This window comes from Bombus vancouverensis, chromosome 16 (genome assembly GCF_051014615.1).
Source record: "Bombus vancouverensis nearcticus chromosome 16, iyBomVanc1_principal, whole genome shotgun sequence".
Classification (NCBI taxonomy): domain Eukaryota; kingdom Metazoa; phylum Arthropoda; class Insecta; order Hymenoptera; family Apidae; genus Bombus; species Bombus vancouverensis.
In genome coordinates, this window is record NC_134926.1 from 9,118,582 (window position 1) to 9,142,630 (window position 24,049).

At 38.4% G+C, this 24,049-nt stretch overlaps 1 protein-coding gene and 1 long non-coding RNA gene across 6 annotated transcripts; both read right to left on the minus strand.

Moving 5' to 3' along the window:
• Positions 1-45: 45 nt before the first annotated feature.
• On the minus strand, positions 46-22,180 carry LOC117160207 (uncharacterized). Of its 5 annotated transcripts, none has more exons than XR_013060430.1 (5): positions 4,496-5,258; positions 4,277-4,361; positions 4,116-4,193; positions 3,689-4,036; positions 3,405-3,541 (listed from the first exon to the last, which is right to left on the minus strand). XR_013060430.1 is itself a non-coding variant. In XM_076625674.1 (3 exons), exons 1-3 carry the CDS (start codon positions 21,636-21,638, stop codon positions 3,146-3,148), a joined length of 945 nt encoding a protein of 314 aa, XP_076481789.1. In that variant the 5' UTR covers positions 21,639-22,180; the 3' UTR covers positions 46-3,145. The 5 variants fall into 5 exon arrangements, 1 of the variants encoding a protein (XP_076481789.1); XR_013060431.1 differs by having other exon boundaries at positions 3,415-3,541; positions 3,909-4,036; positions 4,496-5,251; XR_013060433.1 differs by lacking the exon at positions 3,689-4,036 and having other exon boundaries at positions 3,402-3,541; positions 4,119-4,193; positions 4,496-5,252.
• Positions 22,181-22,456: 276 nt separating this feature from the next.
• Positions 22,457-23,645, minus strand: LOC143303787 (uncharacterized). The gene is made up of 3 exons (XR_013060436.1): positions 23,437-23,645; positions 22,805-22,880; positions 22,457-22,741 (listed from the first exon to the last, which is right to left on the minus strand). It is a non-coding gene; the product is annotated as an uncharacterized LOC143303787 (long non-coding RNA).
• Between the last annotated feature and the right edge of the window lie 404 nt (positions 23,646-24,049).

Here is a 24,049-nt window from a genome sequence, read left to right on the forward strand (position 1 = left end):
GTATATGTATAGACGCCTGACTCCTCGACTAACTCCGACGAAGTGACGAAAAACACGCTGCTCCAGAAATCAAACAGAAAGCCAAGAAATTTGTTCGCTAAACGACGACACACCGATTATTCGATCGTAACGAAGACTGCACGCACGTTTCGTCGATGCTCTTCGGCGACGTGGCGCACGAACGACCGAGATACCACGATTAATCGAACCACATGTAAACGAGCAAGCTTTTATTACTTTTGTATGGCGAAAATTCGCGGGATCGAAGCTCGGTGCTCTCCTTTTTTCTTCGAAAGCAGACTCAGCATCCTGTCCACTTCCGTTAGGGACCAATGTTGGGCCAAATTTCCACTCCATCTACTTTCTCCAGTTAGGGTCTGCTGTCTGAGGGAAAAGGCGTGACGAGCATGACACAGAGAGTACAAAGGACAAATACCTGGACCGCAATCAGCAGCAACAATTGTAGTTAACGACAGAAATGACGAGCGAAAAAGAACAGATGCAAAATATGATTATTTTCAATAAATGTATATTTCGAGAAAAAAAGAATAAGAGAACCAAAAAAAAAAAAAAGATAAAAACAAACCAGAGGGTTGGCTTGTGTTTTCGTGGAAAGGGAAGCGGCGAAACGTCGTTTCCACGGCATTCTCGACATTCCAATTGTGTCTGATCGAAGACCTCGTCGAAGGAAAAGTCATCGTTTCAAGTAAGCCTCGGCGCATCCTTACCGATAATTCTTCTAGACGATAGATCCGAAGCATTTACTATATAAAAATATGTTTGAACGTCGAGAGAGTAACGACACGTTCCTCCAACTGCGAGGGTCTCGTAGGAATTTGCGTTTCCTAGGGATGCTGGAAATCATCAATGATTTAATCTTTAAGTAGCCGCAAATAGACACAAGGCCTGAACACAGATCGGACAGAGATCGGTGGATCACGTTTAGCTAGTTGTTCGTGTAAAATAAATACCTTTTCTTCTCTCGGCTTGATAAATCACCAGGCTGTTGGTTACCAGGCTACGGATTTTCCTGCGAATTTATTATCTTCACAAACTCGACCGAGAGACCTGGATTTTATCAAAGTAATTAGAATTTAGATTCGTTTTATCCATTAATTCTTTATGCGCAACCTGAAACATTCACGTCTGTGTCTAATTCCTTTTATCCTTTTAGACTTTCAAAAGATCTAAGAAAATCGTGGTACTCTTATCGAAGTACCAGCTACATCAGGCAATTTAATTTCGCATAAAAATCCGTAGTCTATCGATTAACGATCTCTATCGCGGTACTTAAAGATTAAACGCGCTTCATGGGACGTGCGTCGTTTCTCTTCGACCGAAGGATTTAATTCCCGCGAAACGAACAGCGATAAGTTTTCCTTCGACCATTTCGGGAACTGGCTGCCTTTCCTTCTTCTCTCCTACCTTTCGCTCTATCTCACTCTTTCTCTCGATCGCTTTCACTCAGAAAGGTTCTCGTATCGTCAGGGACATGGACTAACATACACCTTATTACGAATGGACCTTAATAAATCTTATTACGCTAATGTATAATTCTTGTGGATGTATATTGAATGGCCAATGATACACACGTCGGTGGAGCTACAATCTAGCTTTCGCTCTTATTTCTTTTTTTTTTTTTCTTTTTCTTTTCTTAAACATGCGTTTTCTTCTTCTCTTTGTTCACCATGAAGGGAAAAGAATCCTTGCTCCCTGTTCGATGGACCAGTAAGTATGAGTTTACGGTGTAAAACACTAATCTTCTATATTTATAGCAACAACTGTACAAGTGCCGGCCACATCGATATTCCCCATAACGTGTCGCTTATTTTTACTTTGACAAAAGTGGTGGAGAGAACGCTGTTCAGATCTTTTCTTTGTTCACGGTCTTTCCTCGTTGCTTTTAAGACGTCTAAAGTCAAAACATTCATCTTGATAGTCGAATGAAATTCTCTATCTTGCTAGCTTCAAGTTACATTTCAAATTTCTTTTAGATTCTTTGGAAAATTTTGCTGGCTTCTTTCTTCACAAACTTGCTCCGGATTGGTTTTGTTTTTAGACATCTTTGCGTGCGATTTATCCACATAAATGCTACCCATTCATTGACTAATCAACGAGGAATGTAGGACGGTACTTAGATATCGGTATCACTAGGTTTTCCAGCGAGAATCTTTTCGAATCATCGTAAATATCTTCCATCGAGGTCGTTTCTCATGATCTCACTTTATACACGCCAGTAAAAAGAGAATTAAAAGTTATATTTGCCTAAACGAGACTAGATTTACGGAAAATTAAAGCAATCGGCGACAAATGCACACGGTTACCACTGAAAGAAATTATAAAACGAAAGGTGAATAGAAATAAAAAGCAGATGTAATTAGCAATGCATCTCATCAAATGTCTAAAAACCAAAGATTCCTGTAAATCACGAAAAAAAGAGAATAAAAACATTAAAGAATCCAATTTATCTAAATAAACTCCCCAAATTAATGAAAAATTAAAGCAACAAGCAACGAATACAGACAGCGATGAAAAATAATGAAAAAATTGTAAAGGTAAACGATCAAACGTAGCTAAAAACAATTCTCATTAGAGAAATCCAGAAAAAGAATGTAGATATCTAGAGCACCAAAATTTACAATTAAACATCTGAAGTTCCAAGTATTCAAGTAGCTAGAAAATTTCAAACGTTTGGCTTTCCAGAGCTACAGATATTTAGGCGGCTAAAATATCAAACCCTGAAGTTTCTAGAATTTTAAATACCTGAATTTCGCAACTCCACAATATCCTCGAATATCTAGTCTTTCAAATACTTGGCTTCTTCAAATTTCAAACTCTTAGGTATCTACAGTTGCAAATATTTCAATATTTAGACCTCCAAGTTCACTGTTTGATCGTTTAAAGTTCCAGAAGACTAGAATTAACTGAAAATAAATCTCACCGAAAGGATCCAAAAGCAAAAAGTTCCTGTTCCCTTCGATTGCTTCCTTGACGAGGAAAGCTTGAAAGCTTGACTGCGTCCAACGAACCAATGAAAACGACCTTGCGACGGAAGAGCCTGAACAGCATCCGTATTTCGCTCTGGCGTGCGATATTTTCTATATTTACATAATTTCGCCGAGATGGAGCGGTTTCGTCGCCACGATTAGTAGAGATTCGCGGTTTTCAGAGGCAGCGGGTCCAATAGATACGGAGGTAGCGCTGCAGAGAAGGGCCTGGGGCTACAGGAGCCCCATGTTCCTCCGCCGCTGTTACTTCCTCGCGTGTTGGGCGAGTTTCCTTCCGTAGCCGTGTCGCTGCTGTGTTTCACGCTCACGAGATTCGGATTCGGAATTGGTTTCGCCTCGTTCGTAGACATCACGCTGTTCGAGTTGCCTGGTGGCGTCGCTGGACTTCTTGGAGAACGACCTTCTGCTTTCACGTTGCCTCCTACGGGACTGGAAGCTCCGCTGTCTACTCCTATACCGCTTTGGGACGTGGATTTCTGCTGGGCCAGCCTCTCCTGCTTCCGGAATTTCGCACGCCGATTTTGGAACCATACCTGCAATTATAGGACACAGATTTTGATGATTTTGTTTAGATGAGAGGCGGATGTATGAGAGAGGGAACGTTGGATGGTTTGACGCGAGTACTTGATTTTGAAGAGACAAATGTTTTCGGTTAAATCGTAAAGGAATTAAACGTGGACCTTCAAGAGTCCTTATAGCTATAGGGTATTAACCCTTTGCATTCGAGAGGCTATTTTCCGCGACCACGGCGTTCCGCGTGGCCACTAGAGAGGGGAATGAGAGGCGATAGTCCCTGTTTATGCTAAATTTCCACCTCTCCAGTTGATGAGAGCGCAGTATTGGTTCGTAAATAGATTCCTTGGCTCTTTATATTGTTTGTTATGAAGTGTGAAGTGTTACACTTTAAGCTGCAGATGAAATATTTCTGCTGAAATTCATCCGGAACTATGGTTCTGGCAACGTCTCCGACGCTAGTTCACATTCGATGATGGTGGCAGAAGTATTACAGTTTCGTAAATTTAGAAACTCTAAAAAAATGGATTTGGAAATTTGTTTAATTAATTCTTATATTCTGTAAAAAAGCAAAAGAACGAAAGTCTACTTAACCACGATTTATAAGAACTTTAGTAGACCAGTTGAGAGGAGATATTCGACAACCGCGAGATCCAGCTTCGACGTCGACTGCTAATTGTGATGGAATTCGGTTAAATGTAAAGCTCCATGTAATTTTAACGAGAACAAAAAAGGATTGTAAGGTGTGTTCTTACCGAAACGAAGCAGGAGAAAGACACAAAACAACTTATTATTTCAATACTTGTCCCGACAAGCCAAGGATGCATCTTGGCAGATGTTCTAAAATTATCGTAAAAAAAAAAAAATACAGAAAAGATATTAAAAAATGATATGTTCGAAGATGTAAATATATATAGATTATTAAAATATAATGTTTTTTAAGTTAATTTTTTTATAAAATCATTTTATATTACCTACAAGACACTCGTCACGTATGCGCAAAATCACCTCTAGTTGTTGCTACGCCCGACCGAGAAGGCCATCTAGTGCAAAGGGTTAGTTTTGTAGCGACACACGAGTCAATGGAAGATTTGAATCGGCAGAAACTCATATTATTGTGCCTTGGAATACCAACGTTGTTTTGTTTTGCAAGGTCTAAAGACAAACGAACTGTAGACAAAATATTATTGTCGTTACTGGTAATCGTCAACCGGAGTTACGTATGAACAACTTCGAACTTTTTATAATAACACCTGTCGATGTAAATATACGAACGTGGTCTCTTGGACAGTCGAATAGCCAGTCGAATAATCGAATAGGTAGCAAGTTGAAGAGTTATTAGGTTGGCAATACCACCTAATGACAAAATCCGCAATCACTTAGTTGCTAACCTAATAAATTGTTATCGACTTACGAGCATTGAACGAGCGACGATTACGATCAGCGTACATACACTATCTCTGTATTTGTACTTACAGTGTTTTTAATATAATTGATTATTACGATTTTATCATTCGTCTCTTTAGAAAACAAACCAACACGTTTAACCCTTTGCACTCCGAAGTTTATTTCAATTTCGTTACCAGCAGCTCCTAAGGCTTAGCGACTATATACTCAAGATCTATTTCTTGCATAGTCATCACTATCACTACTGTCAAAGTCCTTATTTATTTCGCTGCTTTCACTCATTGTAAATATTTACAGGACGACAGGTATACAATTTTCAAACTCTGAGCGGACTGATATAAGTTAGGTAAATAAGCCAGTTTGGTAAGAGCGTCGATAATGTGCGCGCGACATCTATTGATTTGGACAGGAAAGAATGTCGAATGGGACACGACAAAGGAGCTCCTGAGATAAAAACTGATGTCGAATCACACTCCACATGGGAGTGCAAAGGGTAAATATCCAACTCAATTTAATCTTACGTGTAATTAGATCTTTACGAAGAAATGTGAAGGAAGGGAACCTATGTACGTAAAAATTTGTTTCGTCTCCCAAGTATTTTAACTGCTTGAATTACATATCAGGTATGTACTTGACTATTCTTCAATTATCGTGTTCCTTCGTCCGTTTAAATTATCATTCTGAATTTCACTTCGGAATATTCCAATTCTCACGTATAAAATAACTTTCTACAAAAGTGAATTTTCGAATCAAAATCCGCCATCTAATTAACGTATCATTTCCATTTCATCGTTGCACGCATTGTTTTCTTTTACTACAGAAAATCTACAGTATAATAGCGAAAACTCTGCAACTCGACACATTTGCCTACTACGCTGCTATATCCACTTCGAGTTGAAAAAATTCCAGCGACCATGTACGATGATGAAAAACCGACCAAAAACGTCTATGGATTCACGGAGACAAAGAGGAAGAGGGGATTGGATGGCGTAAAAGCGCGTCATGTCCGTGTCCAGCTCGTCAGAGCGAAACGTCGGCGCAGGCAACGCTCGTAATTGGCTCTAGTTGGCCAAATGAAATATTTAACGAATAAAATAAACGGAAAGCGGCGGTGACCTGCATGTTAAAGTAGCGGATTTATTTGCTTTACCGTTTATCTGACCAGTAAAGCTGCCCTCCCTCTTCCCGCCATCGTTCGTCTCTCTTCATCTTCTCTCTCTCTCTCTCTCTCTCTCTCTCTCTGTATCCCCTTTCGTTCGTTCCTCGGCATGAGCGCACGTGGATCCCACCCCTAGATTTTCCAGGTGCGGCTGCGTTGTAGGAGCAGGCTGAGTGGTAGAAGCCGGGAAAGAGGGGGAAAGGGGTGGATTCAGAGAGTCAGGGGCGCGGAACACCATGATGAACGTGATTGCCCTTTCCGGACGGCAAACACTGCTATTGGATTTTATCAGCTGCTGCTGCTGCTGCTGCTGTTGGCTGCTACTGCTTCTGCTCAACAGCCGCGCTTTCTCCGTTCCAGAAATTCGTGTAAACTTTGAGAAGAACGTGGAGCGTGTTGTAGTGTCTTCCACTGTTCGATTAACCGAATGATGATTTCATGATCCCTATTTGACGCACAGCAGCGTTAGGCTTGGATTTTGCAGGCTTCTGGAATTAAGGAGACTGTCATTTGGAATTTTTTGCAAGGTACCTTTTTTTTGGAACAGATTGCGTAAAGAATGGAAATTTTGAGGTTCTTGGGGTTAACGTTATTCATCCTTTGTCTTCTCATTTCTGATATTGTGATTATTAGAATTTTTATAGCGATGAACCAGAGGATGATTTTACAAATTCCTGGCAGTCGATAGCCAGTCGGAGGTCAGGTTTCTTTAGGTTTATACCGTTGATCCTTCTTGATTTTATAATTCCCACGTAGCAAGATTTCAAATATCGAGCATGTAGACAGATATTTGAGACTTTTGCGTGAAATTCAACGGAGGAGCTGCCAGCCAGTCGCAAAAGTCTGCGGCGAGAACTTGAAGAAGGATGAAGGTAGCCGAAACGGCTGAGAGAAAAATTTGCAAAGACAAGCGAGGGCTGTTTGACAGCAGAGGAAAGCAGCGAAGCAGAGACAACGGGGCGCGTAAAGCGAGGCTTAAATATTTATCCAAAACGAGGTGGACATCTGTCGGTGCGGCTCGTTGCATTTTATTTAGGCGTACCGTATTTATTTAACATTAACGCCGGCACGTAGTCTCCCTAATTCACGCTGTCGTCGTCGTCCGTTCGGCAAACAACGGCACACATGCTCTACGGTCTCTTCGGGGTTTGGTCGGTGGCCAAATACGAATTATTAGTGTTGTCACTGGCACGTACCCGCGGCTTTCTGCGTGTGTCACATAGTTTTTGCCCGACGGTGACGTAATTTCATCAGGCTACAGTCAGCAACGACGTTACATTCGTTGAACCATCCGTGTCTCTCCCAACCAAAAATACCTCAGAACTAACGAGAACTTGGAAATCTCGTCGAATATTAATGCCATTTTTCATGCTACTGTTCTGGTAAGGTTAAAGCGGTTGAAAGATTCTGTTCATTTATTAAACGGTTATTAAAAATTGCCAGTGATCCTCAGTTTAATTTAAACGTTCGACAGTGCGAGAGAATAACAATGGCAGGGGATTTTCATTCGGATTTATGACATTCCTCATCTTGGCGATTATAATAAAACGTAGGATGACGATCCCATTGAAAAATATTTCCTCGGAAATTTTCTTCTTCTTCGTATGATCAACCCTCTACACTTCTATCACTAATTTCTCAACCTCTGAATCCTGAATTATGGATTTTGAAGAACCTGTAACAGGTATTTTGATAGATTTCAGAGAGAATTAAAGGAAAAATGGAATCGACGAAAGCATTAAAATGGACGAATTAAAAAATTATTGTTGTAAGGTTGTTGTTGATTGTAAGCTGTACAAAGTAATGGAGAAATAGACGATGGCAATGAAAGTAATGTCTATAGGATAAGGAGTAGCGACGGATCCGTCGAGGCAACTTTCCTCGGTTATTAGAACTTTGACTCGTAACGCTAATGAAAATTACTATTTCTCTGCGATATTCCTTACTATAATTTAGCCAGTCTACTACGAAGATTGCTTCAACCAAATAGATTCCAAGCAAGAGAAGACGACCAAACCACAAATGATCTTACCTAGAAAAATAAATGAAATTGAATTCACCGATTGAACGAGAATGAATTGATTCAAATTTATAGATTAAAAAAAAAAAAAAAAAGAAAAGAACAGTAACCAAAAAGAAAAATGATTTTATCCATAAAAATAAATGCAATTAAATTCACCGATTAAACGAAGACCTAGAAAATGACGAAGTTAGAAGTTCTGGCAGCAACTGGAACATCCAAAGTATTCGAGGTTATCTCAGTCACAAACAGAGAGTCATTAAATCTATGCTCTATTCGATCTTCTTCTTCTTCCAAATAGTACGTCCTTTTCAACTGAAATATGAATACGATTGGATTTTGTAATTTAAGTGGAAAGGAGGACAGATATTTCGAAAGCAAGCGTAAACAGTTTGGTAGGGAGAGGGTGGAAGCTTATGGACGGACCATTAGGGATTCTGTGTCGATAGAAACAAGTTTGCGGCGTATTTGTTCATTAGATTAACCCTAACGATTGTGAGTCGTAGTGATTTCCTGCTTCTGGATAGGTTAGCAGAGGATTTTGCTCGGTTGCCGCCCTGAGGGGCTGATCCCAACTTACCGATGGAGATCCTAACCGGAAAACAAGAATATTTCAGGATTGAAAGACGTGGCAACGTGGTGGGATGTCGTGAGACGAGTAAAGAATATTTGATCGAACCATTGAAACAGATATACGACAGATCAAAAATTTGACATCACTTTATACCATCTACGTATTGTTATCTGGTCTATGATTCTTTCTTTTAGTCTTGTAAAAACGTGGCATAACAAAAATGTAAGTAGAGACACTGATTAATATCCCAGAATCTTTTCACCTGTTTTGAGAAGATTCAAATTACTATGAAATAATTAAAAAGCATAAAGCTTCACAAACCTAAAACCTATAAACCAACGTAATTATAAATACAACTTCAGGAAAAGAAAATCTCAGGAATATGGAAATAATCGAATTAGCAGACGGAATAACCTCAAAATAAATATTAAAATGCTGGAACGCGAGAAATTGCCGACGGATGGTAAGGTTCCGGCGGGAACAATAGGAGTTTGGAAATCTTTCGAATTTTAAAGAACTTGCTCGACACTGTTAAGAATTTGTACAAGAAGCGAAGTGAAAGTTAGAAAAGTACGATAACAAGATTAGAAAAAAGAACAAGCTGCCTGGAACTAAGTTCGTTTACGTAGGAAAGCGACGAGAAGGGATCATGCGCAACGATCGGAAACGCGTCTCTCAGATTTCAAATTCACCACTTCCCATCCGTCTATAACGTAATTTTTGCTTATTTGATTTTCACGTTAATTTCAATTTTGACCGTCGTTCGATGAATTTTTAAGATCTCGTCACGCGGACGTTGAAAGTGAAAGATGTGACGCCCGATCAGACCAAAGGATTCGCTTTTCATACCGGAGGATGCTGAAGCTCGTGAAAGATTCACGGCACGTCCAAGATTCTCTCGATGCGTCACATTAAGCGAGTTATAAGGATATATCCGAAGCGGTGCTATCAATATCACGACGGCAGGAAGTCAGGAGAAGTCACTGTTACGCCTGATCACTTCCGCTTTGACGATAAATCAGAAAACGCGCAATTTTCACGTTCCATTGAATAATACAAACGAAGTAATTCGAACATACGATCGTTTAAACCTAAGCTTTGGAAGCAGATTACTATCTGCTGTTTCTTATTCTTATCTTCTTTTTTTTTTTTTATTCACAGATGGAGAGATAGATTTGTTATGCAGAGAAGCAATATTTCATCTAGAAATTGCGAAAGTAGCGGAATTTCTATATTTAATCGATGATCAATAAAAAATTAGGACATGCAACTTTTTAATTTCAAGCTTCGAAAGATCATTAGACATTCTTTGTTAATCTTGCTAAATGAAATTGGCAAATAGAATTACCGCGAGACGAAGCAAAATTTTACCTGGCGTGTTACAAAGTAGCGAAATGTAATATCCAATCAACTTGAAAGTTTATTTAATAACTGAACGTTCAATTTTAGTTCTAAGCTTTGAGAGATCATTGGACTCTAGGATCACTGACTTTGTCTTTATTCTTCTTAAACAAACGACGAATAGAATTGTGGCAGAGCAAAATTGTATTCAGAACCTCAAACTAGAATCTCAAATTTTGGAAATATCATTCTCGATAATAGACCTTACAAAATAGATTAATATAATTGATCTACAAATATTCATACAATAACGATATTTATCTATGCTTGAATAGGAAACAATTTCTCTTACCGTGACTCCTTTATTGATCTTCCTTTATTAATTTATTAATATAAAACTAATTCCAATTTTGCTCGTCTAAAGATTAAGTAATAAAGCCGGAGCGGTTAAGGATTCGTTAAGGGTACTAAATCAGACGTTCGATAATAGAATTGCAGTTGATGGTGATTGCTACACTCTCAGCCGTCAGAAATTACCTTCTTCAATTAACCAAATAAGTTCGGGACGGAAACGCATGGCTCTGCAGAGACAAAATCTTGATTAAGAGATGCATCGGACAGGCCGATGCCATCCGGCTTGATGAATAAATCGCTATAGACAGATCTCATTAACTGTGTATCCACTTTCGTGTCTGACCACAACCGTCACGGTTCGCTGTCACTGCTGTGTTTCACTACTTAAGTCAAGCGAAACAGTATTTTCGACTCTAGTCATAGTAACTTAGATATGAGGAGTACTGTAAGATCGATTAAGTAATGCAATTAATAGTTGATTCACGTATGAGAACAGTAGAATCCCAGAAATCTTGGTCAGGATCGTATCTCGGCTGTAATTGTTCTTCAATTCCTACTGTCTCTGTGAGATTTTTTATTATTGGAATTTTCTTTTTTATTATCGTTTCATTCAATTATCGAGTTTTCCTTCTATTGTCTTTGTAAGTTCTTTTTTTGTTAAAGCTTGTGCGTCCTGGTTCTTTCCTATTATTACAAGCGTCTTCTTAAAGTTCCTGTACTTTCTTATCGTTGGAATTTCTTTCCAGTATCTTGCACTGCTATTTTTCATCCCAGCAATTCTCTTTTATCTTTCCTTTTGACTTTCAAGTTCTCTTTTACACGGAGTAGAATTCGTTTCTTGTTCTCCCCAAACTGCTTTTTTCACTGCTGGAGTCTTCTTCTTGATTGTTTCTTGATACCCTTGCACGTTTCCTTTTAAATTATTACAATCTCTCTTGATGCTCTTTACTAGTTTTTTTTTTTAATTAGAATCTCTTTTTTGATGTCCTTACCACCTTATTCGTTTCTCAAATATTCTGACATCTAACACAGAAGAAATAATAACACTTACCAATTTCTAATTGCAAATAGCTGCTATGGGAGCGTTATACCAAAAATCCTCACTCTAACTCAAGAAAACTTCCTCAGAATACCTCTCGACCAATTAATTCTTCTTCCAAATACTCTGACCTGTCCTCGCAGCAAGAAATAAGGAAGAAAACTTCACTCTGTAATTCGAACAAAAATAAAAGATCCCATGCTACCCACATATATTCGCATTAACTAAATTCCTCTACTACCTCCTTGACGGTTCTCCAACTGGCAACTAAATACCAGTCCCTGTATTCCGCACTCAGACCATTCTTAACACCAATTACCCAGCTTAATCTGAACTATCAGCGCGATAACGCGCAGGCCAGCGTCGAAGGAGTTCCGTGGAAAACGGCGAATACCGTCGTGCACCGGTGTGTTTGCAACAGTCGACGTCGTTCTCCGTAGATGATACCCAGCAGGACAGTTTTTAATCACCGTAAGTGGATCTACATAGAGCTCGCAATTACCAGGGCACACTCCGGCCATGGGCCCCTTGTGTATCAGCCACCCTCGGCCTACCAGAGTCGAGCCAGCTCCAATGTTTTCCCCATTTCATCCCTCGACGCCAGCGATCCCCCTTCTCTCCTCTTTCCTTGCCTCTTCCCCAACGAGGATCCTTTCGTTGGAAGCGTTATTGCCTATCTCGTCGTTGCTTTTTGATCTTTCTACATCTTCCCTGTTCATTTATCATTCATTCTTCTACGCCGGATATGTTTTTCTGCTTCTCCTCCTGGCTTTCTCCTTTTGGATGCAAACTGTATTCTGCTATTTTCTGTTGCTTTGGAATACCATCAGTGGACCTTTTTCCTATATATCATAGACAGAATCATTGGCTGTGTTTTCTCTATTATCAGAAGAGAATTGTTAACAGTAGAATTATTAATACCATTGATTGTTACGCTATGTATATCTTTTCTCATTTTAGTCATGAATATTTCATTCACAAATTATCTTCTCATTCTATTTTGTATATTCTATCATTTTATACTGTAGTTAGTTATGACACAAAATACTAACGTCTAATTAATATAGATGGGAGATGAGGATATTTATTGCTCCCAGGGGAGGACGCCTTTATTTTTCTTCTATGTCTGCGTTTTAGTGGAATACATCTTTGTATTTCTTCTCTGCTTCGACTTTTTCCAAGTGTGTTTTTCTCCTCTTTTTTGAGTACACTGCCTCTTCTTACCGGCGAAGACCCTTCGTCAGAGACTGCTCCCCGATCACCCTCCAACTTCCCGTGACGGTGCTCGACTGTGTCCCACCGGGGAAAAGAAATTCATGTTGATTTTCCAGGACTCTCCCAAGGCTGTCTATCTCTAAATTACTCGATTCTCCTCTAGTTCCCTTTGTGTTCCTTTGTTATATCTCTGCCACAGTTTTTGATAACGCCTGGAAGCTTGTTATTTCGTGGAAGTAAAATTTCATCAAAATTTGGATTTTATTGGAATATATAAACCTGATGATAACATGCCAGAAATATATTTAGAAGGGAGATTTCCTCTAAATGCCTCCATAGTGTTCCATAGTGTAAAAATGTACTGCTTTCAGATATCCATTATGTATTATCTTAATATTACTTTATTAATATCTTATCATCTTAATGCAATTTCCATAGTTTCCCAACACGACAATTCTCCTTTGTAATATCTTCTGATCTCATATCACAAATAACTATTGTAATACCTAGGACATAAAATCCAAGGTAACAGTCTACCATAATAGTTCTTATAGTTTTAGGAGCGACGTTCCATATCTTCCATATCTTATCTATATCAAATATATCAAATATCTTCCATAATATTATATTACATAAATTTTACAAAATTTTCTTCTCTAAATTCACGCATGAACAAGCGAATATAGTATTCGAAGCAGAGAATTCAAAGTTGTTAACGCAAACTCTACAATTCTTTTCTGATTTCAATCAATAAATTGATGTAGCATTCTGAACGAAAGATCTAAGCTTGCAACTTCTGTTACAGATGTCACAATTGCTTCAACTTCAAGAAGACCAACCGATCTCCATGTTCCGCCAAACCATACAAGTTTCAAGCGATAGAAAATGATTTCACCATGGAATTAATCGAGCTGGCTAGATCGTTCCACTTTGTTCAATTGAATGTAGACCCTCAGGAGCTGGTAAGAGCAACGGTTGTTGGTCCAGCAGAGCAACACCAGCCTGTTCACCCTCTGGTAGCTTCTATTCTGTGCTACATCCCATTGATGACACCATGGACAGGGGTGGCAGAATGTCGCGTGGCGACACGTTTCACTGTTCTGAGTCACATGTCATTCCGTATGAATTACAACTCCATTAACGTTCCAGACAACCTGCGAGCATACATAATGCTGGCGAATTGAGCGGATCAGCTCCTCGGCCAAGATGTTGATTTATGGGGAACGATGGAGGTGCCCTGGTCCTTGGACGAACGGAGCCAATCATAAAGTGATTGAATTTTTAATCTGTTACTTGGAGATCTTGTTTTCCGTTCCATTTTAAGGTAACTTGTTTTTAAGAGAACTGCAGATCCTTTTCTTCTCTTTGTTTTTAGCTCTATTCATTTTTCATCTTTTCCTCTTCTTCATCATGTTTCTCCTTCTTTTAAATTTTAATGAAATCCATTGTGCGTTGTTTCACGGTTATCCCTCTGTTCATCCTCTCCTTTCGCTTCTTTCAGAGTCCAGTTTCAGTTTCATACAATACAATACAATATAATTTTCTTGTCTTTTTTTTCTCGCGTCGTGCGACACTGTTAATTCACAATTAATCAAACGATGGACGTTGCAAAGAGTACAAAATACCAAGTTGCTCAAACGATCTACAAAGAACGAAGAAAATGTCTCAAAGTTAATTTGACGATCGTACGTAATTGCAGGTGAATATTGGTAAAGTATCTTACAATAAAATAAACGAGAATCTGTGATGTAAATCGATAAAGTTTCCAGATGTCTTAAGGGTGGACCTTAGGCTAAGGAATTAGGGAAGATTCGAAGCGACTACCCTACGTCAGGGAAAACCTCTCTAGAAATGGCGGTCGGCCCGTGATGCCGCAAACTAATAGAAAATTGATAGTAACTTCGTGCTTAATTATCATGCGTGCGTAGTACGTTCACGTTTACGGTTTCCAGATGAGCTAAGCAGAACGTTCGGTTACAGCTAAACAATTCTAATTCCTTGTGCCATTGATTTCTCAAATTCTCTATGTAATTAATAGGAATGCGAAAATAATTTATTATTCTTCAATAACGTAATTTCATCAAGCGATGAAATTATATATAAAAGTATGGAAATTAGAAAAAGTTAAAACAAAATTAGAAATTTGATTAATGGAAAAATTCATTGCCTTGATTCCATTACGATTGAAAAATAGTACAATGACAGAATTAGAAATTCTATTTCCACGATAAATAGATTACACTGCCTTCATTGTTAATAATAGAATAATTAATTTTTCGTTATTGTTATCAACGAACTAATAGAATAGAAATTATAGGATTATCAAATTGGGAATTCTACTTTCATAATGGATAGCTGAACATATTCTAAGCTGCTTATTAATAATAGAATAATTCGTGTTTTTAGTTATTAATACTATCGTTAGAGGATCAATTATTAATACTATAGTTAGAGGACTCATGACATTTACGTCACAAACAACTGTCGCGGATGATATCGTAATCCGAAACACCTAAGCTCGTTTGTTTCCAATATATTTTTGCACCGTTGCCATCGACGAGATTACATTTTCCCTGATAATGTAATTTCTGAACATGTTTTCAGAATATGTTTCTGGGACATCGGTGATTAGTGCTAGCAGCAATAAAGTTCCTAGCTAACTGAATTTACCGGCTGGCAATAAGTGTCAAAAGTGAACAGCCTGTTTCGCAATTAGGCAAAATACAGATTTTATGACATTAAACTTGTTGGCGCAACTGCAATTTTCGCTCTTAAAATATTACACTAGCCACGGTACATCGTGGCTTTCAGAATTACACATCAATCAAATACAGAACAGAGGACAATAAGAGGAACATTTATTAAATCAATAAATGATTCCTTGATAGTGCAACTTTGAAAACGTTGGATTTAATGCTTATACATATTCTATATTTATATATATATTTATTGTTTGTAGTAGTTATTTATCAGTGAATTAATTTTCTATTAAATTAATTGATAAACGTATACACGTTTTTTATATTTGAAACAGCAACCATGCTTTGCTACTGTATTTTACAGCGAACGATGTCTTTTCTTCAAATTTTTCTGTAATCCCACGGATAGGTGTAATGTACATACAAAACTCTATTATTGATATTGAAGCAATAGCACATCAATAGCATTGATATTGATCAAGTGATGAAAATGACTGTAATTTTTTACAAGCTTTACGCTTCAGTTATCAGTAGTTCTAGTGTCAATAAAATGAAATCTACTATATGTTTATTACATATTATTATTTATTTTTGTAAAGAAATGTTCCTTTTATCTCCTATTACGCTCTTCTTTTGCAATTGATTTGATATAATTTTCCATTGCTATAAATCCTTCTTATTCATAGAACGATTCACAGAAATTTGTCCATAACGAGAGACAACTAATAACGAAGAGCTCGGCAACAAAAATCCCAAAGTTTCACTGTTCTAACAGAAATCAAAAAAATCTATTTATCCGGAAATTTTCACCTGCTCCTGTAAATTATCTTCTTCACTATGATTATACCAACGTTCAATTATAATAATTCTGTTTAACAAGCTATATCGCAGTTCCATTCACATTGGCGTGACGACGATGATCGTCGCACGAGCAATTCCCGTCACTTGGACGATGTGATAAATTTAATCCGACGCAAGAGTTCGGCGTACTATAGCACACTGTGACTACCATTTTCTCAGGTCGCTAACGTGCAGCCTCTGTGATTGGCAAGCACGATTATTATTATTATAGAAGGATCAAGATTAAGGGAGACGTTGGTTCTTCACACAATCCTTGTCTATCGAAAGCCATCTATTCTTGGAACGAGACCAGACATCTGCCTAAAATGTAGAGACATCGTCAAAGGTATCCTTATATTCATGAAGTTCAATTGAGAAATAGAAAGTAAGAAGATAGACGAAAGAGTCATACACTTTGGATTCATCAATCCCCAGGATGAAAATTACTGAAATAATCCTCTTTTCCTTCAGGGAGACGCTGAAGATTAAAAATTATGAGGGTGAGATTGATTGATGTCAGAAGGGCTGATTAAATGGGATAATACGAGAAATACAGTTATTTGTGATGTAAAAAGATATAGGTGTGAATAGTCATTCAGATAGAATTCATTCATCTCGCATCAAATTTTATTGAAAGTGCGAATTTTGTTAGGTAGAATGGAGGATCAAATTCAAGTTACTACCAGGTCAATTAGAGGAACAGAAGCCGAGCTGGAATTTGTTTCACCTATTAAATGTTCTAATAACTCTGCTTCGTAACTTTCCTGACACTTTGGTAGATTTGTGATAAGAGTGTATGAATTTTATCCAATTTCCAAATTCATCACCAATCATTGCTAACACCAATACTCGATAAGCTGAGCAATTCGCAGCCTGAAATAGACACGAGTACGGAACAGTCAGTGCAATGGATGTTGTTTGGACCCGATTTGGGAAAAATGAATACATTTATGAGAAATTTAAGAATTCAGGCACAGAATTCAAAAATGCATAGAATGTATATAACACAGAAAAATGTAATTAGACGTAATATAACTCACATGAATGCCAATGAATATTAATAAGAAACATGGAATACTATTAATATGTTGACATTTTTTTTATATAAATTCTATTGTCTAGTATATAGATTTAAGAAACAGCAGTTGTACAATTTAGTGTACAAATGCAAAACACCATCAATGAATTCTTTCAAGATTATGAATATCTCATATTTCAATGTTTCCTATATCACACGAGGAAATTCTATTCGTGAGCACATCACGTATCGGATAATAATTGAAATAATTGAAAATAAATCTTATTATTTGATTATTTAATGTTGATCTATTGCTGAGCAATTAATTATCAAGATATTCGACAACGACAGATCATTGTAATTTACGTTACTCTTCAATCAGTTTCCCTTCTTGTAGATGAACGTGCGATCATACTCTTCTTTTATGGCAATTAAAAGCCAAAAACGAAGAGAATACAAATTTATCATAAAATATTCGAGGCAGAGTATCCGTTATAATTTTAAATAGAACAGTACAAATTTCCATTTCTTCAGATGCGTTCATAAAAGTATCAGTTTACATAAAAATCCTCGCTCAATCTATAAACCTACATTCGCAGAAAAAATGTGGCTTAGCTCTTTCGATCTTAATGCCTCATATGGGTCGCTCTATCTAAATAATACAGAACTACAAAGAAGGCGAGCACCGCTAAAATTTATGATTAAAGAGCCAAAAAGGAAAACGTAAGAAAAGCGAAGAGAATGGATATCGACGCATTTGAGATTAAGAGAGAACTGGTCTATCCACAAGAGCTGGTGAGAGCCGCCAAAATGCAAAACACATTAATTTGATCATAAATAACGCGTGTTCGATTGTGCGTCATGGGAAGACACGAGGATCTCCCTGCAGAATCTTCAGTGTGTAAGAAGTCCAAGTTAATCCGTCACATGTATTAGAAGGTATAATCCATCAAGCAGCAACTTGCAGGTAACCGTGAAAACGAAAATGGGGCTTGTAATGCAATTACATAGCGTCCGGGTTCCACCATCGCCCTTGTCCCTCCGTTTCCGGCGCTTCATTTTAGGTGATGCCAGAGGGAGGACCTCCGAGTAAAAGTCAACGAAAGAATAATCTATTGTCCAGCTTATTTCTTCCAGCTTTTCTTGATTGGGATCTTTGCAATCAGACTGGAACGCTCTTTTGAGGAAAATCGTCAAATTCGTTAGAGTTTTTACACTTGTTTCAAAGAATAGTATCAATTTTATTATTGCGACAGTCGCTGGGTTAATTGAATTCTCCATTTAAGTTTTAAAAGTTATACGAGAAAATCTTTCTTGAGGATTTCTTTAGGATAATCATATAGTATATAAGATTTTTATAATCCTATTGGCTATCATGACAGTCACTAAGTTAAGTGACTTGCAATACATTCTTTATATAAATACAATAATTCTGAGATATACTTTTCACGAGGATAGTATAATTTTACCATTATTAACTAGTTGAGTTTCGTTGTGTTCAATTATAATTGTATTTCAAAACGCAATTTGCAATCATAAAAAAGCACACAAATTCAAACAGCAATTAGAGCTATGACTATTATACACATGAGAGTAAAAGAAAATGATAGTGAATTGTACAACATTGAGTCATTCAGAAGCTACACTGATCAACGTTATAAATTGTGAAATATAATAAAATAATGATGTTAGAAATATTAATTTCGTAAAGGCATCTATAAATTTACTATTATTCGTGCTAATTTTATAATGAATGAATTTGTAGAAATAAATCACCTGTTTCTTGGATATTAAAAGATAGAATTTATAACATATTTGAGTTTACAGAAAATGAAGCTGATCAGTTCATTGTAGGTTTCACTATCTTCTTTCTTTGAGTTAAAACACCACTTACTTGGACTCTAGCTTCCGTCAGGTCGATCTTCATGGCAATTTCTTCTCTAGTGTAGATATCCGGATAGTGGGTCTCCTGGAAGGCACGCTCCAATTCTTTAAGCTGAGCCGATGTGAACGTCGTTCGTATCCGACGTTGTTTTCTCTTCTCTGCTAAACCATCGTGTCCTGAGTAAGCCTTATATCCTAATCCACCTGAAAATAAGAAAAGAAAGATATTTGAATTAGTGAAAATGATTTGTATTTTATTAAAACGGTGTTACGAAATTGTTCAGAGCAAGAATTCAATTTAATATTCTTCGATTCTAATCGCAAACGCTACGGTTATTGGACAATTTGCAATTTAGCTATGTACCTTTTGTACATGTATTTCTAGAATCTTTAACCAAATCCACGATTCATAATTCTAACTGCAAACAGAACAATTACCTAATCTTCAATTTTCAGAGTTATTTCTTGGTACACTTTTCCAACTACCTTTTGTTCTATGTTTCTACGACTAAACCCATGCATCACAAAATCCACAAAATGTTAACCAAAACCTGATGAACCTCTTTAAAAAGTTTCCAAAATCTCAGAACCAAATCCATGGTACGTAAAATGTAGGAAATGAATTGATCAATCCGACATAAACCTTGCTAAGACGAACTTACATTAGCATAAAACTTTCACCTACTGCACCAACTCTCTAAATCAACTTATCCCAACTTTCTCTTAATCAGTAGTCAGAGACGGAACTTCCAGGGTTCCTCTAAATCAGCCACACATTGGCGAGGCTGATAAAATATGAAGAAAATCAGTGTGGTCGAATTACTTGGTCCAAGGTGCAACGTTTGCACGAAGAGCTCTGTGTCTGTGAGCACGAGGTAGCTTATAGATTATAGAATATAGGTGAGGATGGCTGGGATAGCGAGCAACGTAACCATAGCAATGAGTGACTGAAGAGGGAGAGGGCGAGAAAGAGTGAGCCAGGGGTGAAGGAAACGTGGGATGAGACAGTGCAGAGCTGGTACCAGATGAACGAACCGGTAAATGAGGGAGAGACGAAGAAAGAGAAGCAAGAATACGAAAGAGAGGGAAAGAGGGGACGAGACACATCCATTGATTTTCAGTGCCATCTTGTCGTCGTTTCCAGAGGAAATACCACAGTGGTAGGTTCGAGCATGGAGACCATGCCATGGCAACTTTCCCTTGAGAAAAGAAGGACCACCCTCTTCTTTTTTTCTGCGGGAAAGACCGTCTTCTTCGCCCCGCCTGCGCCTTTCAGAGCTGCCTTCCTGCACCTCTAATTGATTGTTCCTTTGTAAATTCTATCGTTTTAACGACGTAGCGTGTTTGATTTGTTCGCTTGTCCTCGAGGAACGGCAGTTTGCTGGATCGAAGAGAGAATTTCATTAAATTCTCTCTGCAGCATTTATTTACAATTAATACGGACTTTGGTGCTTTGGAATTGCTTTGGAATTTTCCGGATCTAGTGTTTCATGGTTATGTCCTAAAATATATTTATTGGAAATTGTGTAAATAATAGAGATAAACAAGAAGATACTATTTATAAAGATAGCGACGAGGGTTTTAAATCTCTGAATAAACAGCGATGTTAACTTTTTATCTTCCTACTAAAGAGACCGGATAGAAGCGAAGTACATAAACTCACTGTGAAGTCTTATTATGATATCTTTTAGATAAATTAAATTTTAGTGAAAGAGAAATTGTACCCATCTATGGAAAAAGGAAATTACTTATGAATTTGGTTAATTTTTTTAGTGGATAACACAAGCTGGGTTACAGAATTAAAGGATATTGATGGAGGAATATGAAAGACTTATGGAATAGAATTATTATAGAATAACAGAAGAGAGTGGCCACTGTCAAACCAAATTCTTCTTTTTGAAGAAATTTACAAACAAATATTCCCTGTCGCTTAAACGATCTTAGGAATACTCTACGATACAATCCCTTCAAGTACTAACTAAATTATGTTAAACTAAAAGCTACCAAAATCCTAAACAATCTCTGACATATTAAAACAAGAATTAAATTAAAATGATTATAAAATTATAAAATATAATACAAAATAAAATCATCATAGAATCATAAAATATAATGTAGGACAAAAGTAAAATAGAAAAGCACATTTCTCGTCCAGAGAAAGCTCAACACAATCTATTCCCCTCTTCCCAAAAGAACAGATAAAAGCACTCACTCTGTAGATTAATGGCCGACGGGAAGATCGAGGCGGCGTGTCTGTGGACCTCTTGAGATCTGGCGGCCATTACCGAGCAGGGGGTTGCATGGGCCCCGTGGTGCGCGTGGGCATGAGAGTGGGTGGTGTGATGGGCCCCCAGCGGCGTGGTGCTTCCTGTACTCGTAGTTCCCGCGTTGCCTGGATAACCAGCAGCCCTCGCAGCTGTGTAACGATAAGCAGCTTGGCTCATCTGTGAGCAAGAACTCAAGTCCCCGTATCCACATTGCATTTCACTGGCAGCCAGAGCACAGCTAGAAGCCTCGAAACCGGCGGCCGCAGCGGCAGCCGCCTGGTTCAAGTACGAATAATCCATGGTTCACTCGAAGCACCGAAATTCCAAGACAAAAGTGCAGAGTTCCTTCGTCACAGGCGTGTCTGACTTTGTCAGAGGCGAATAGACGAGGGCACTGAGCGCGGAACACCTGGACAGTTCATCGAATTCTCTTATCTCTTCCTCATCTTGATTCTTCACTCAATCAGAATCCCATAAAACTGAATCCTTCTGGTTGTTGGTAGATCCTGGCTGATCTGAGTAGCACCGGGTCGTTGGCTGGCTTGATCCTGATAGTTCCACGACTTTAAATAGGATCAGCTGGGTCTTCCATTCACTGCAGCATGCAGATTCAAGGGATCTGAGCGTAGACAGGATTAAAAAGAAGATGAGAGTGTCGCGAGAAAAGAAACTGAGGGCCCCAGCCGGGCCTTGGCCGCGGCGTTGCTTTTGGCCCTAGCAGCGGCGTGTTTCTTCCGTCGTGGAAATCTCGGTTAATCAGCAGGCCAGGGTGTACAAGTAACGGTGGCAGCGTCACGTAATTCTCTCTGATCGCGGACAAGAGCTAAGGGACGCGGGCGGCAGCCGGTTGCTCGATAGCAGCTTATGACGCGTAATCGGATCAGCGATATCAAATTATTGCGATTATAGCCGCGGATAGAAAGAAGTTTTTCGGCCCGCTTAAGAGAGCCCGAGACGACCGACTGGTGGGTCTCCTCAAAATCAAATGATAAGCTTAATTCAATAACGGACGGAGAGGGTGCACGCTGGGGGTGTGGCCGCCGGTCGGTTACGGAGAAACGGGTTTGGTCACTGTCTGACGTTCTCTGGGCGCTGATTCGTCGATCCATGGTGCCACCCCTCGGCTGGATGAGAGAACAGTCGCCGCCCTCCGAATCTCTGTGTTCATCCCCGTCGGTGTGCCACCCCCGGTTCGTCGGGCGACCTCTCCCTAACAGCCATCAGCCCGAATGAACGCTATCATTCGATGATGCCAGCCCTCTCCCCTGGTCTCGATTTTACGATCGATTCCGGAGCAGGCCGTTTCCGCTGGACACCAGAGCCACGCTTCTCTTCAGCCATCCTACGTATGTTTACGCCTGGCTCCTTCTGCGGCTGCCTTGGTACAATGAGTGCCTCGCTTCCTGGATGATAGTGCTGATGTTAGGCATCGTTAGTCTTTACATGAATTGAGCATGATGGATTACCTTGGTGAGGGGTGAGTAGGCTGAGCTTGAGTCGTTTCTTAATTACAGGTTTTTGGTGGCTACAATGAAGATAGGGCTGCTTGAAACAGATTTTGTACGTTTAGTTTTGTAGATCTATTGTGAAATATTTCTGAATGTAGCTGTAAATAAATTTTGAGAAAGAATCAGTTTAAAAATATGTGGCTGTAAATGAAACTGAAATGGAATAATTATTTGAAAAATCATAGAAATTGAAAAGTTACAATTTCTCAAATGAACTACAAATAAAATCCAAATACAAATAGTTATTTCAAAAACATAAGAGAACTGTAAAACATAGATTTTGGACCTGAAAAATAAAATTCTTAAAAAATGGGCTGTAAATAAAATTACTATTTTAAGCAGGATAAAACACAAATAATCTTTCATTGTGCTTAGACCTATTAAACGATTATTAGACAATAACCGTTGATAAACGAAATTCACGATAATATTCCTATGGAATTACCATGCTTTTACATCTCTTAACCATTTACATAAGGCAGTAGAAACATCAAATATCGTATACATAAAGGCCAAGGGACTAGAGAGCATGAAATATGATTTATCTGCAGATAGAGAAATTACATGACTAAACATGACACGGGACCGACCTTAGATAGGTGGTAGGAACCTGTGCGACACTTGTTTCGCACTTGTTCTCACGAAAGGGCCACGATGAGAGCAGTCCTGGTGCGCGACCCTCTTCCCCGTGTCTCGTCTCAGGGGAATTCTCTTCCAGGGTACGCGAACGTAGTACGTCGTGCAACACCAAATCGTCCATAGTGTATATACCGAGAACACACAGGAACGAACTCATCCATTGGCGTAGACCTTCCCACAACTTCTCCATGCTTCTCCAATAGAAACTCGAACTTGCACGTACCTTATATAAGAAATTATGTTAGTGTAAGCTACAATAATATGAACTTTTTGTTGCACTGTTGCATCTGTTTACGTGTATGCGTTATGAAGATACCTCTTTATCTTTATCTTCTTCGTCGATTATTATAAACTAGATTTCTGTGATAATATTTTTTCAAATAGAGGTAAATTTGATTGGTGGAAAATGTTACAAGAAATTTACAATGATACAAATAACTTTTGTACATAATTTAATTTTATCGTATAATAATGAACAAACTTGTGTAATTCAAAGCGAAAAATTATAGATAAAAAATCGACGACCTATTCATGTAAATTAAATATAAATAAAGGGAAAGTGAA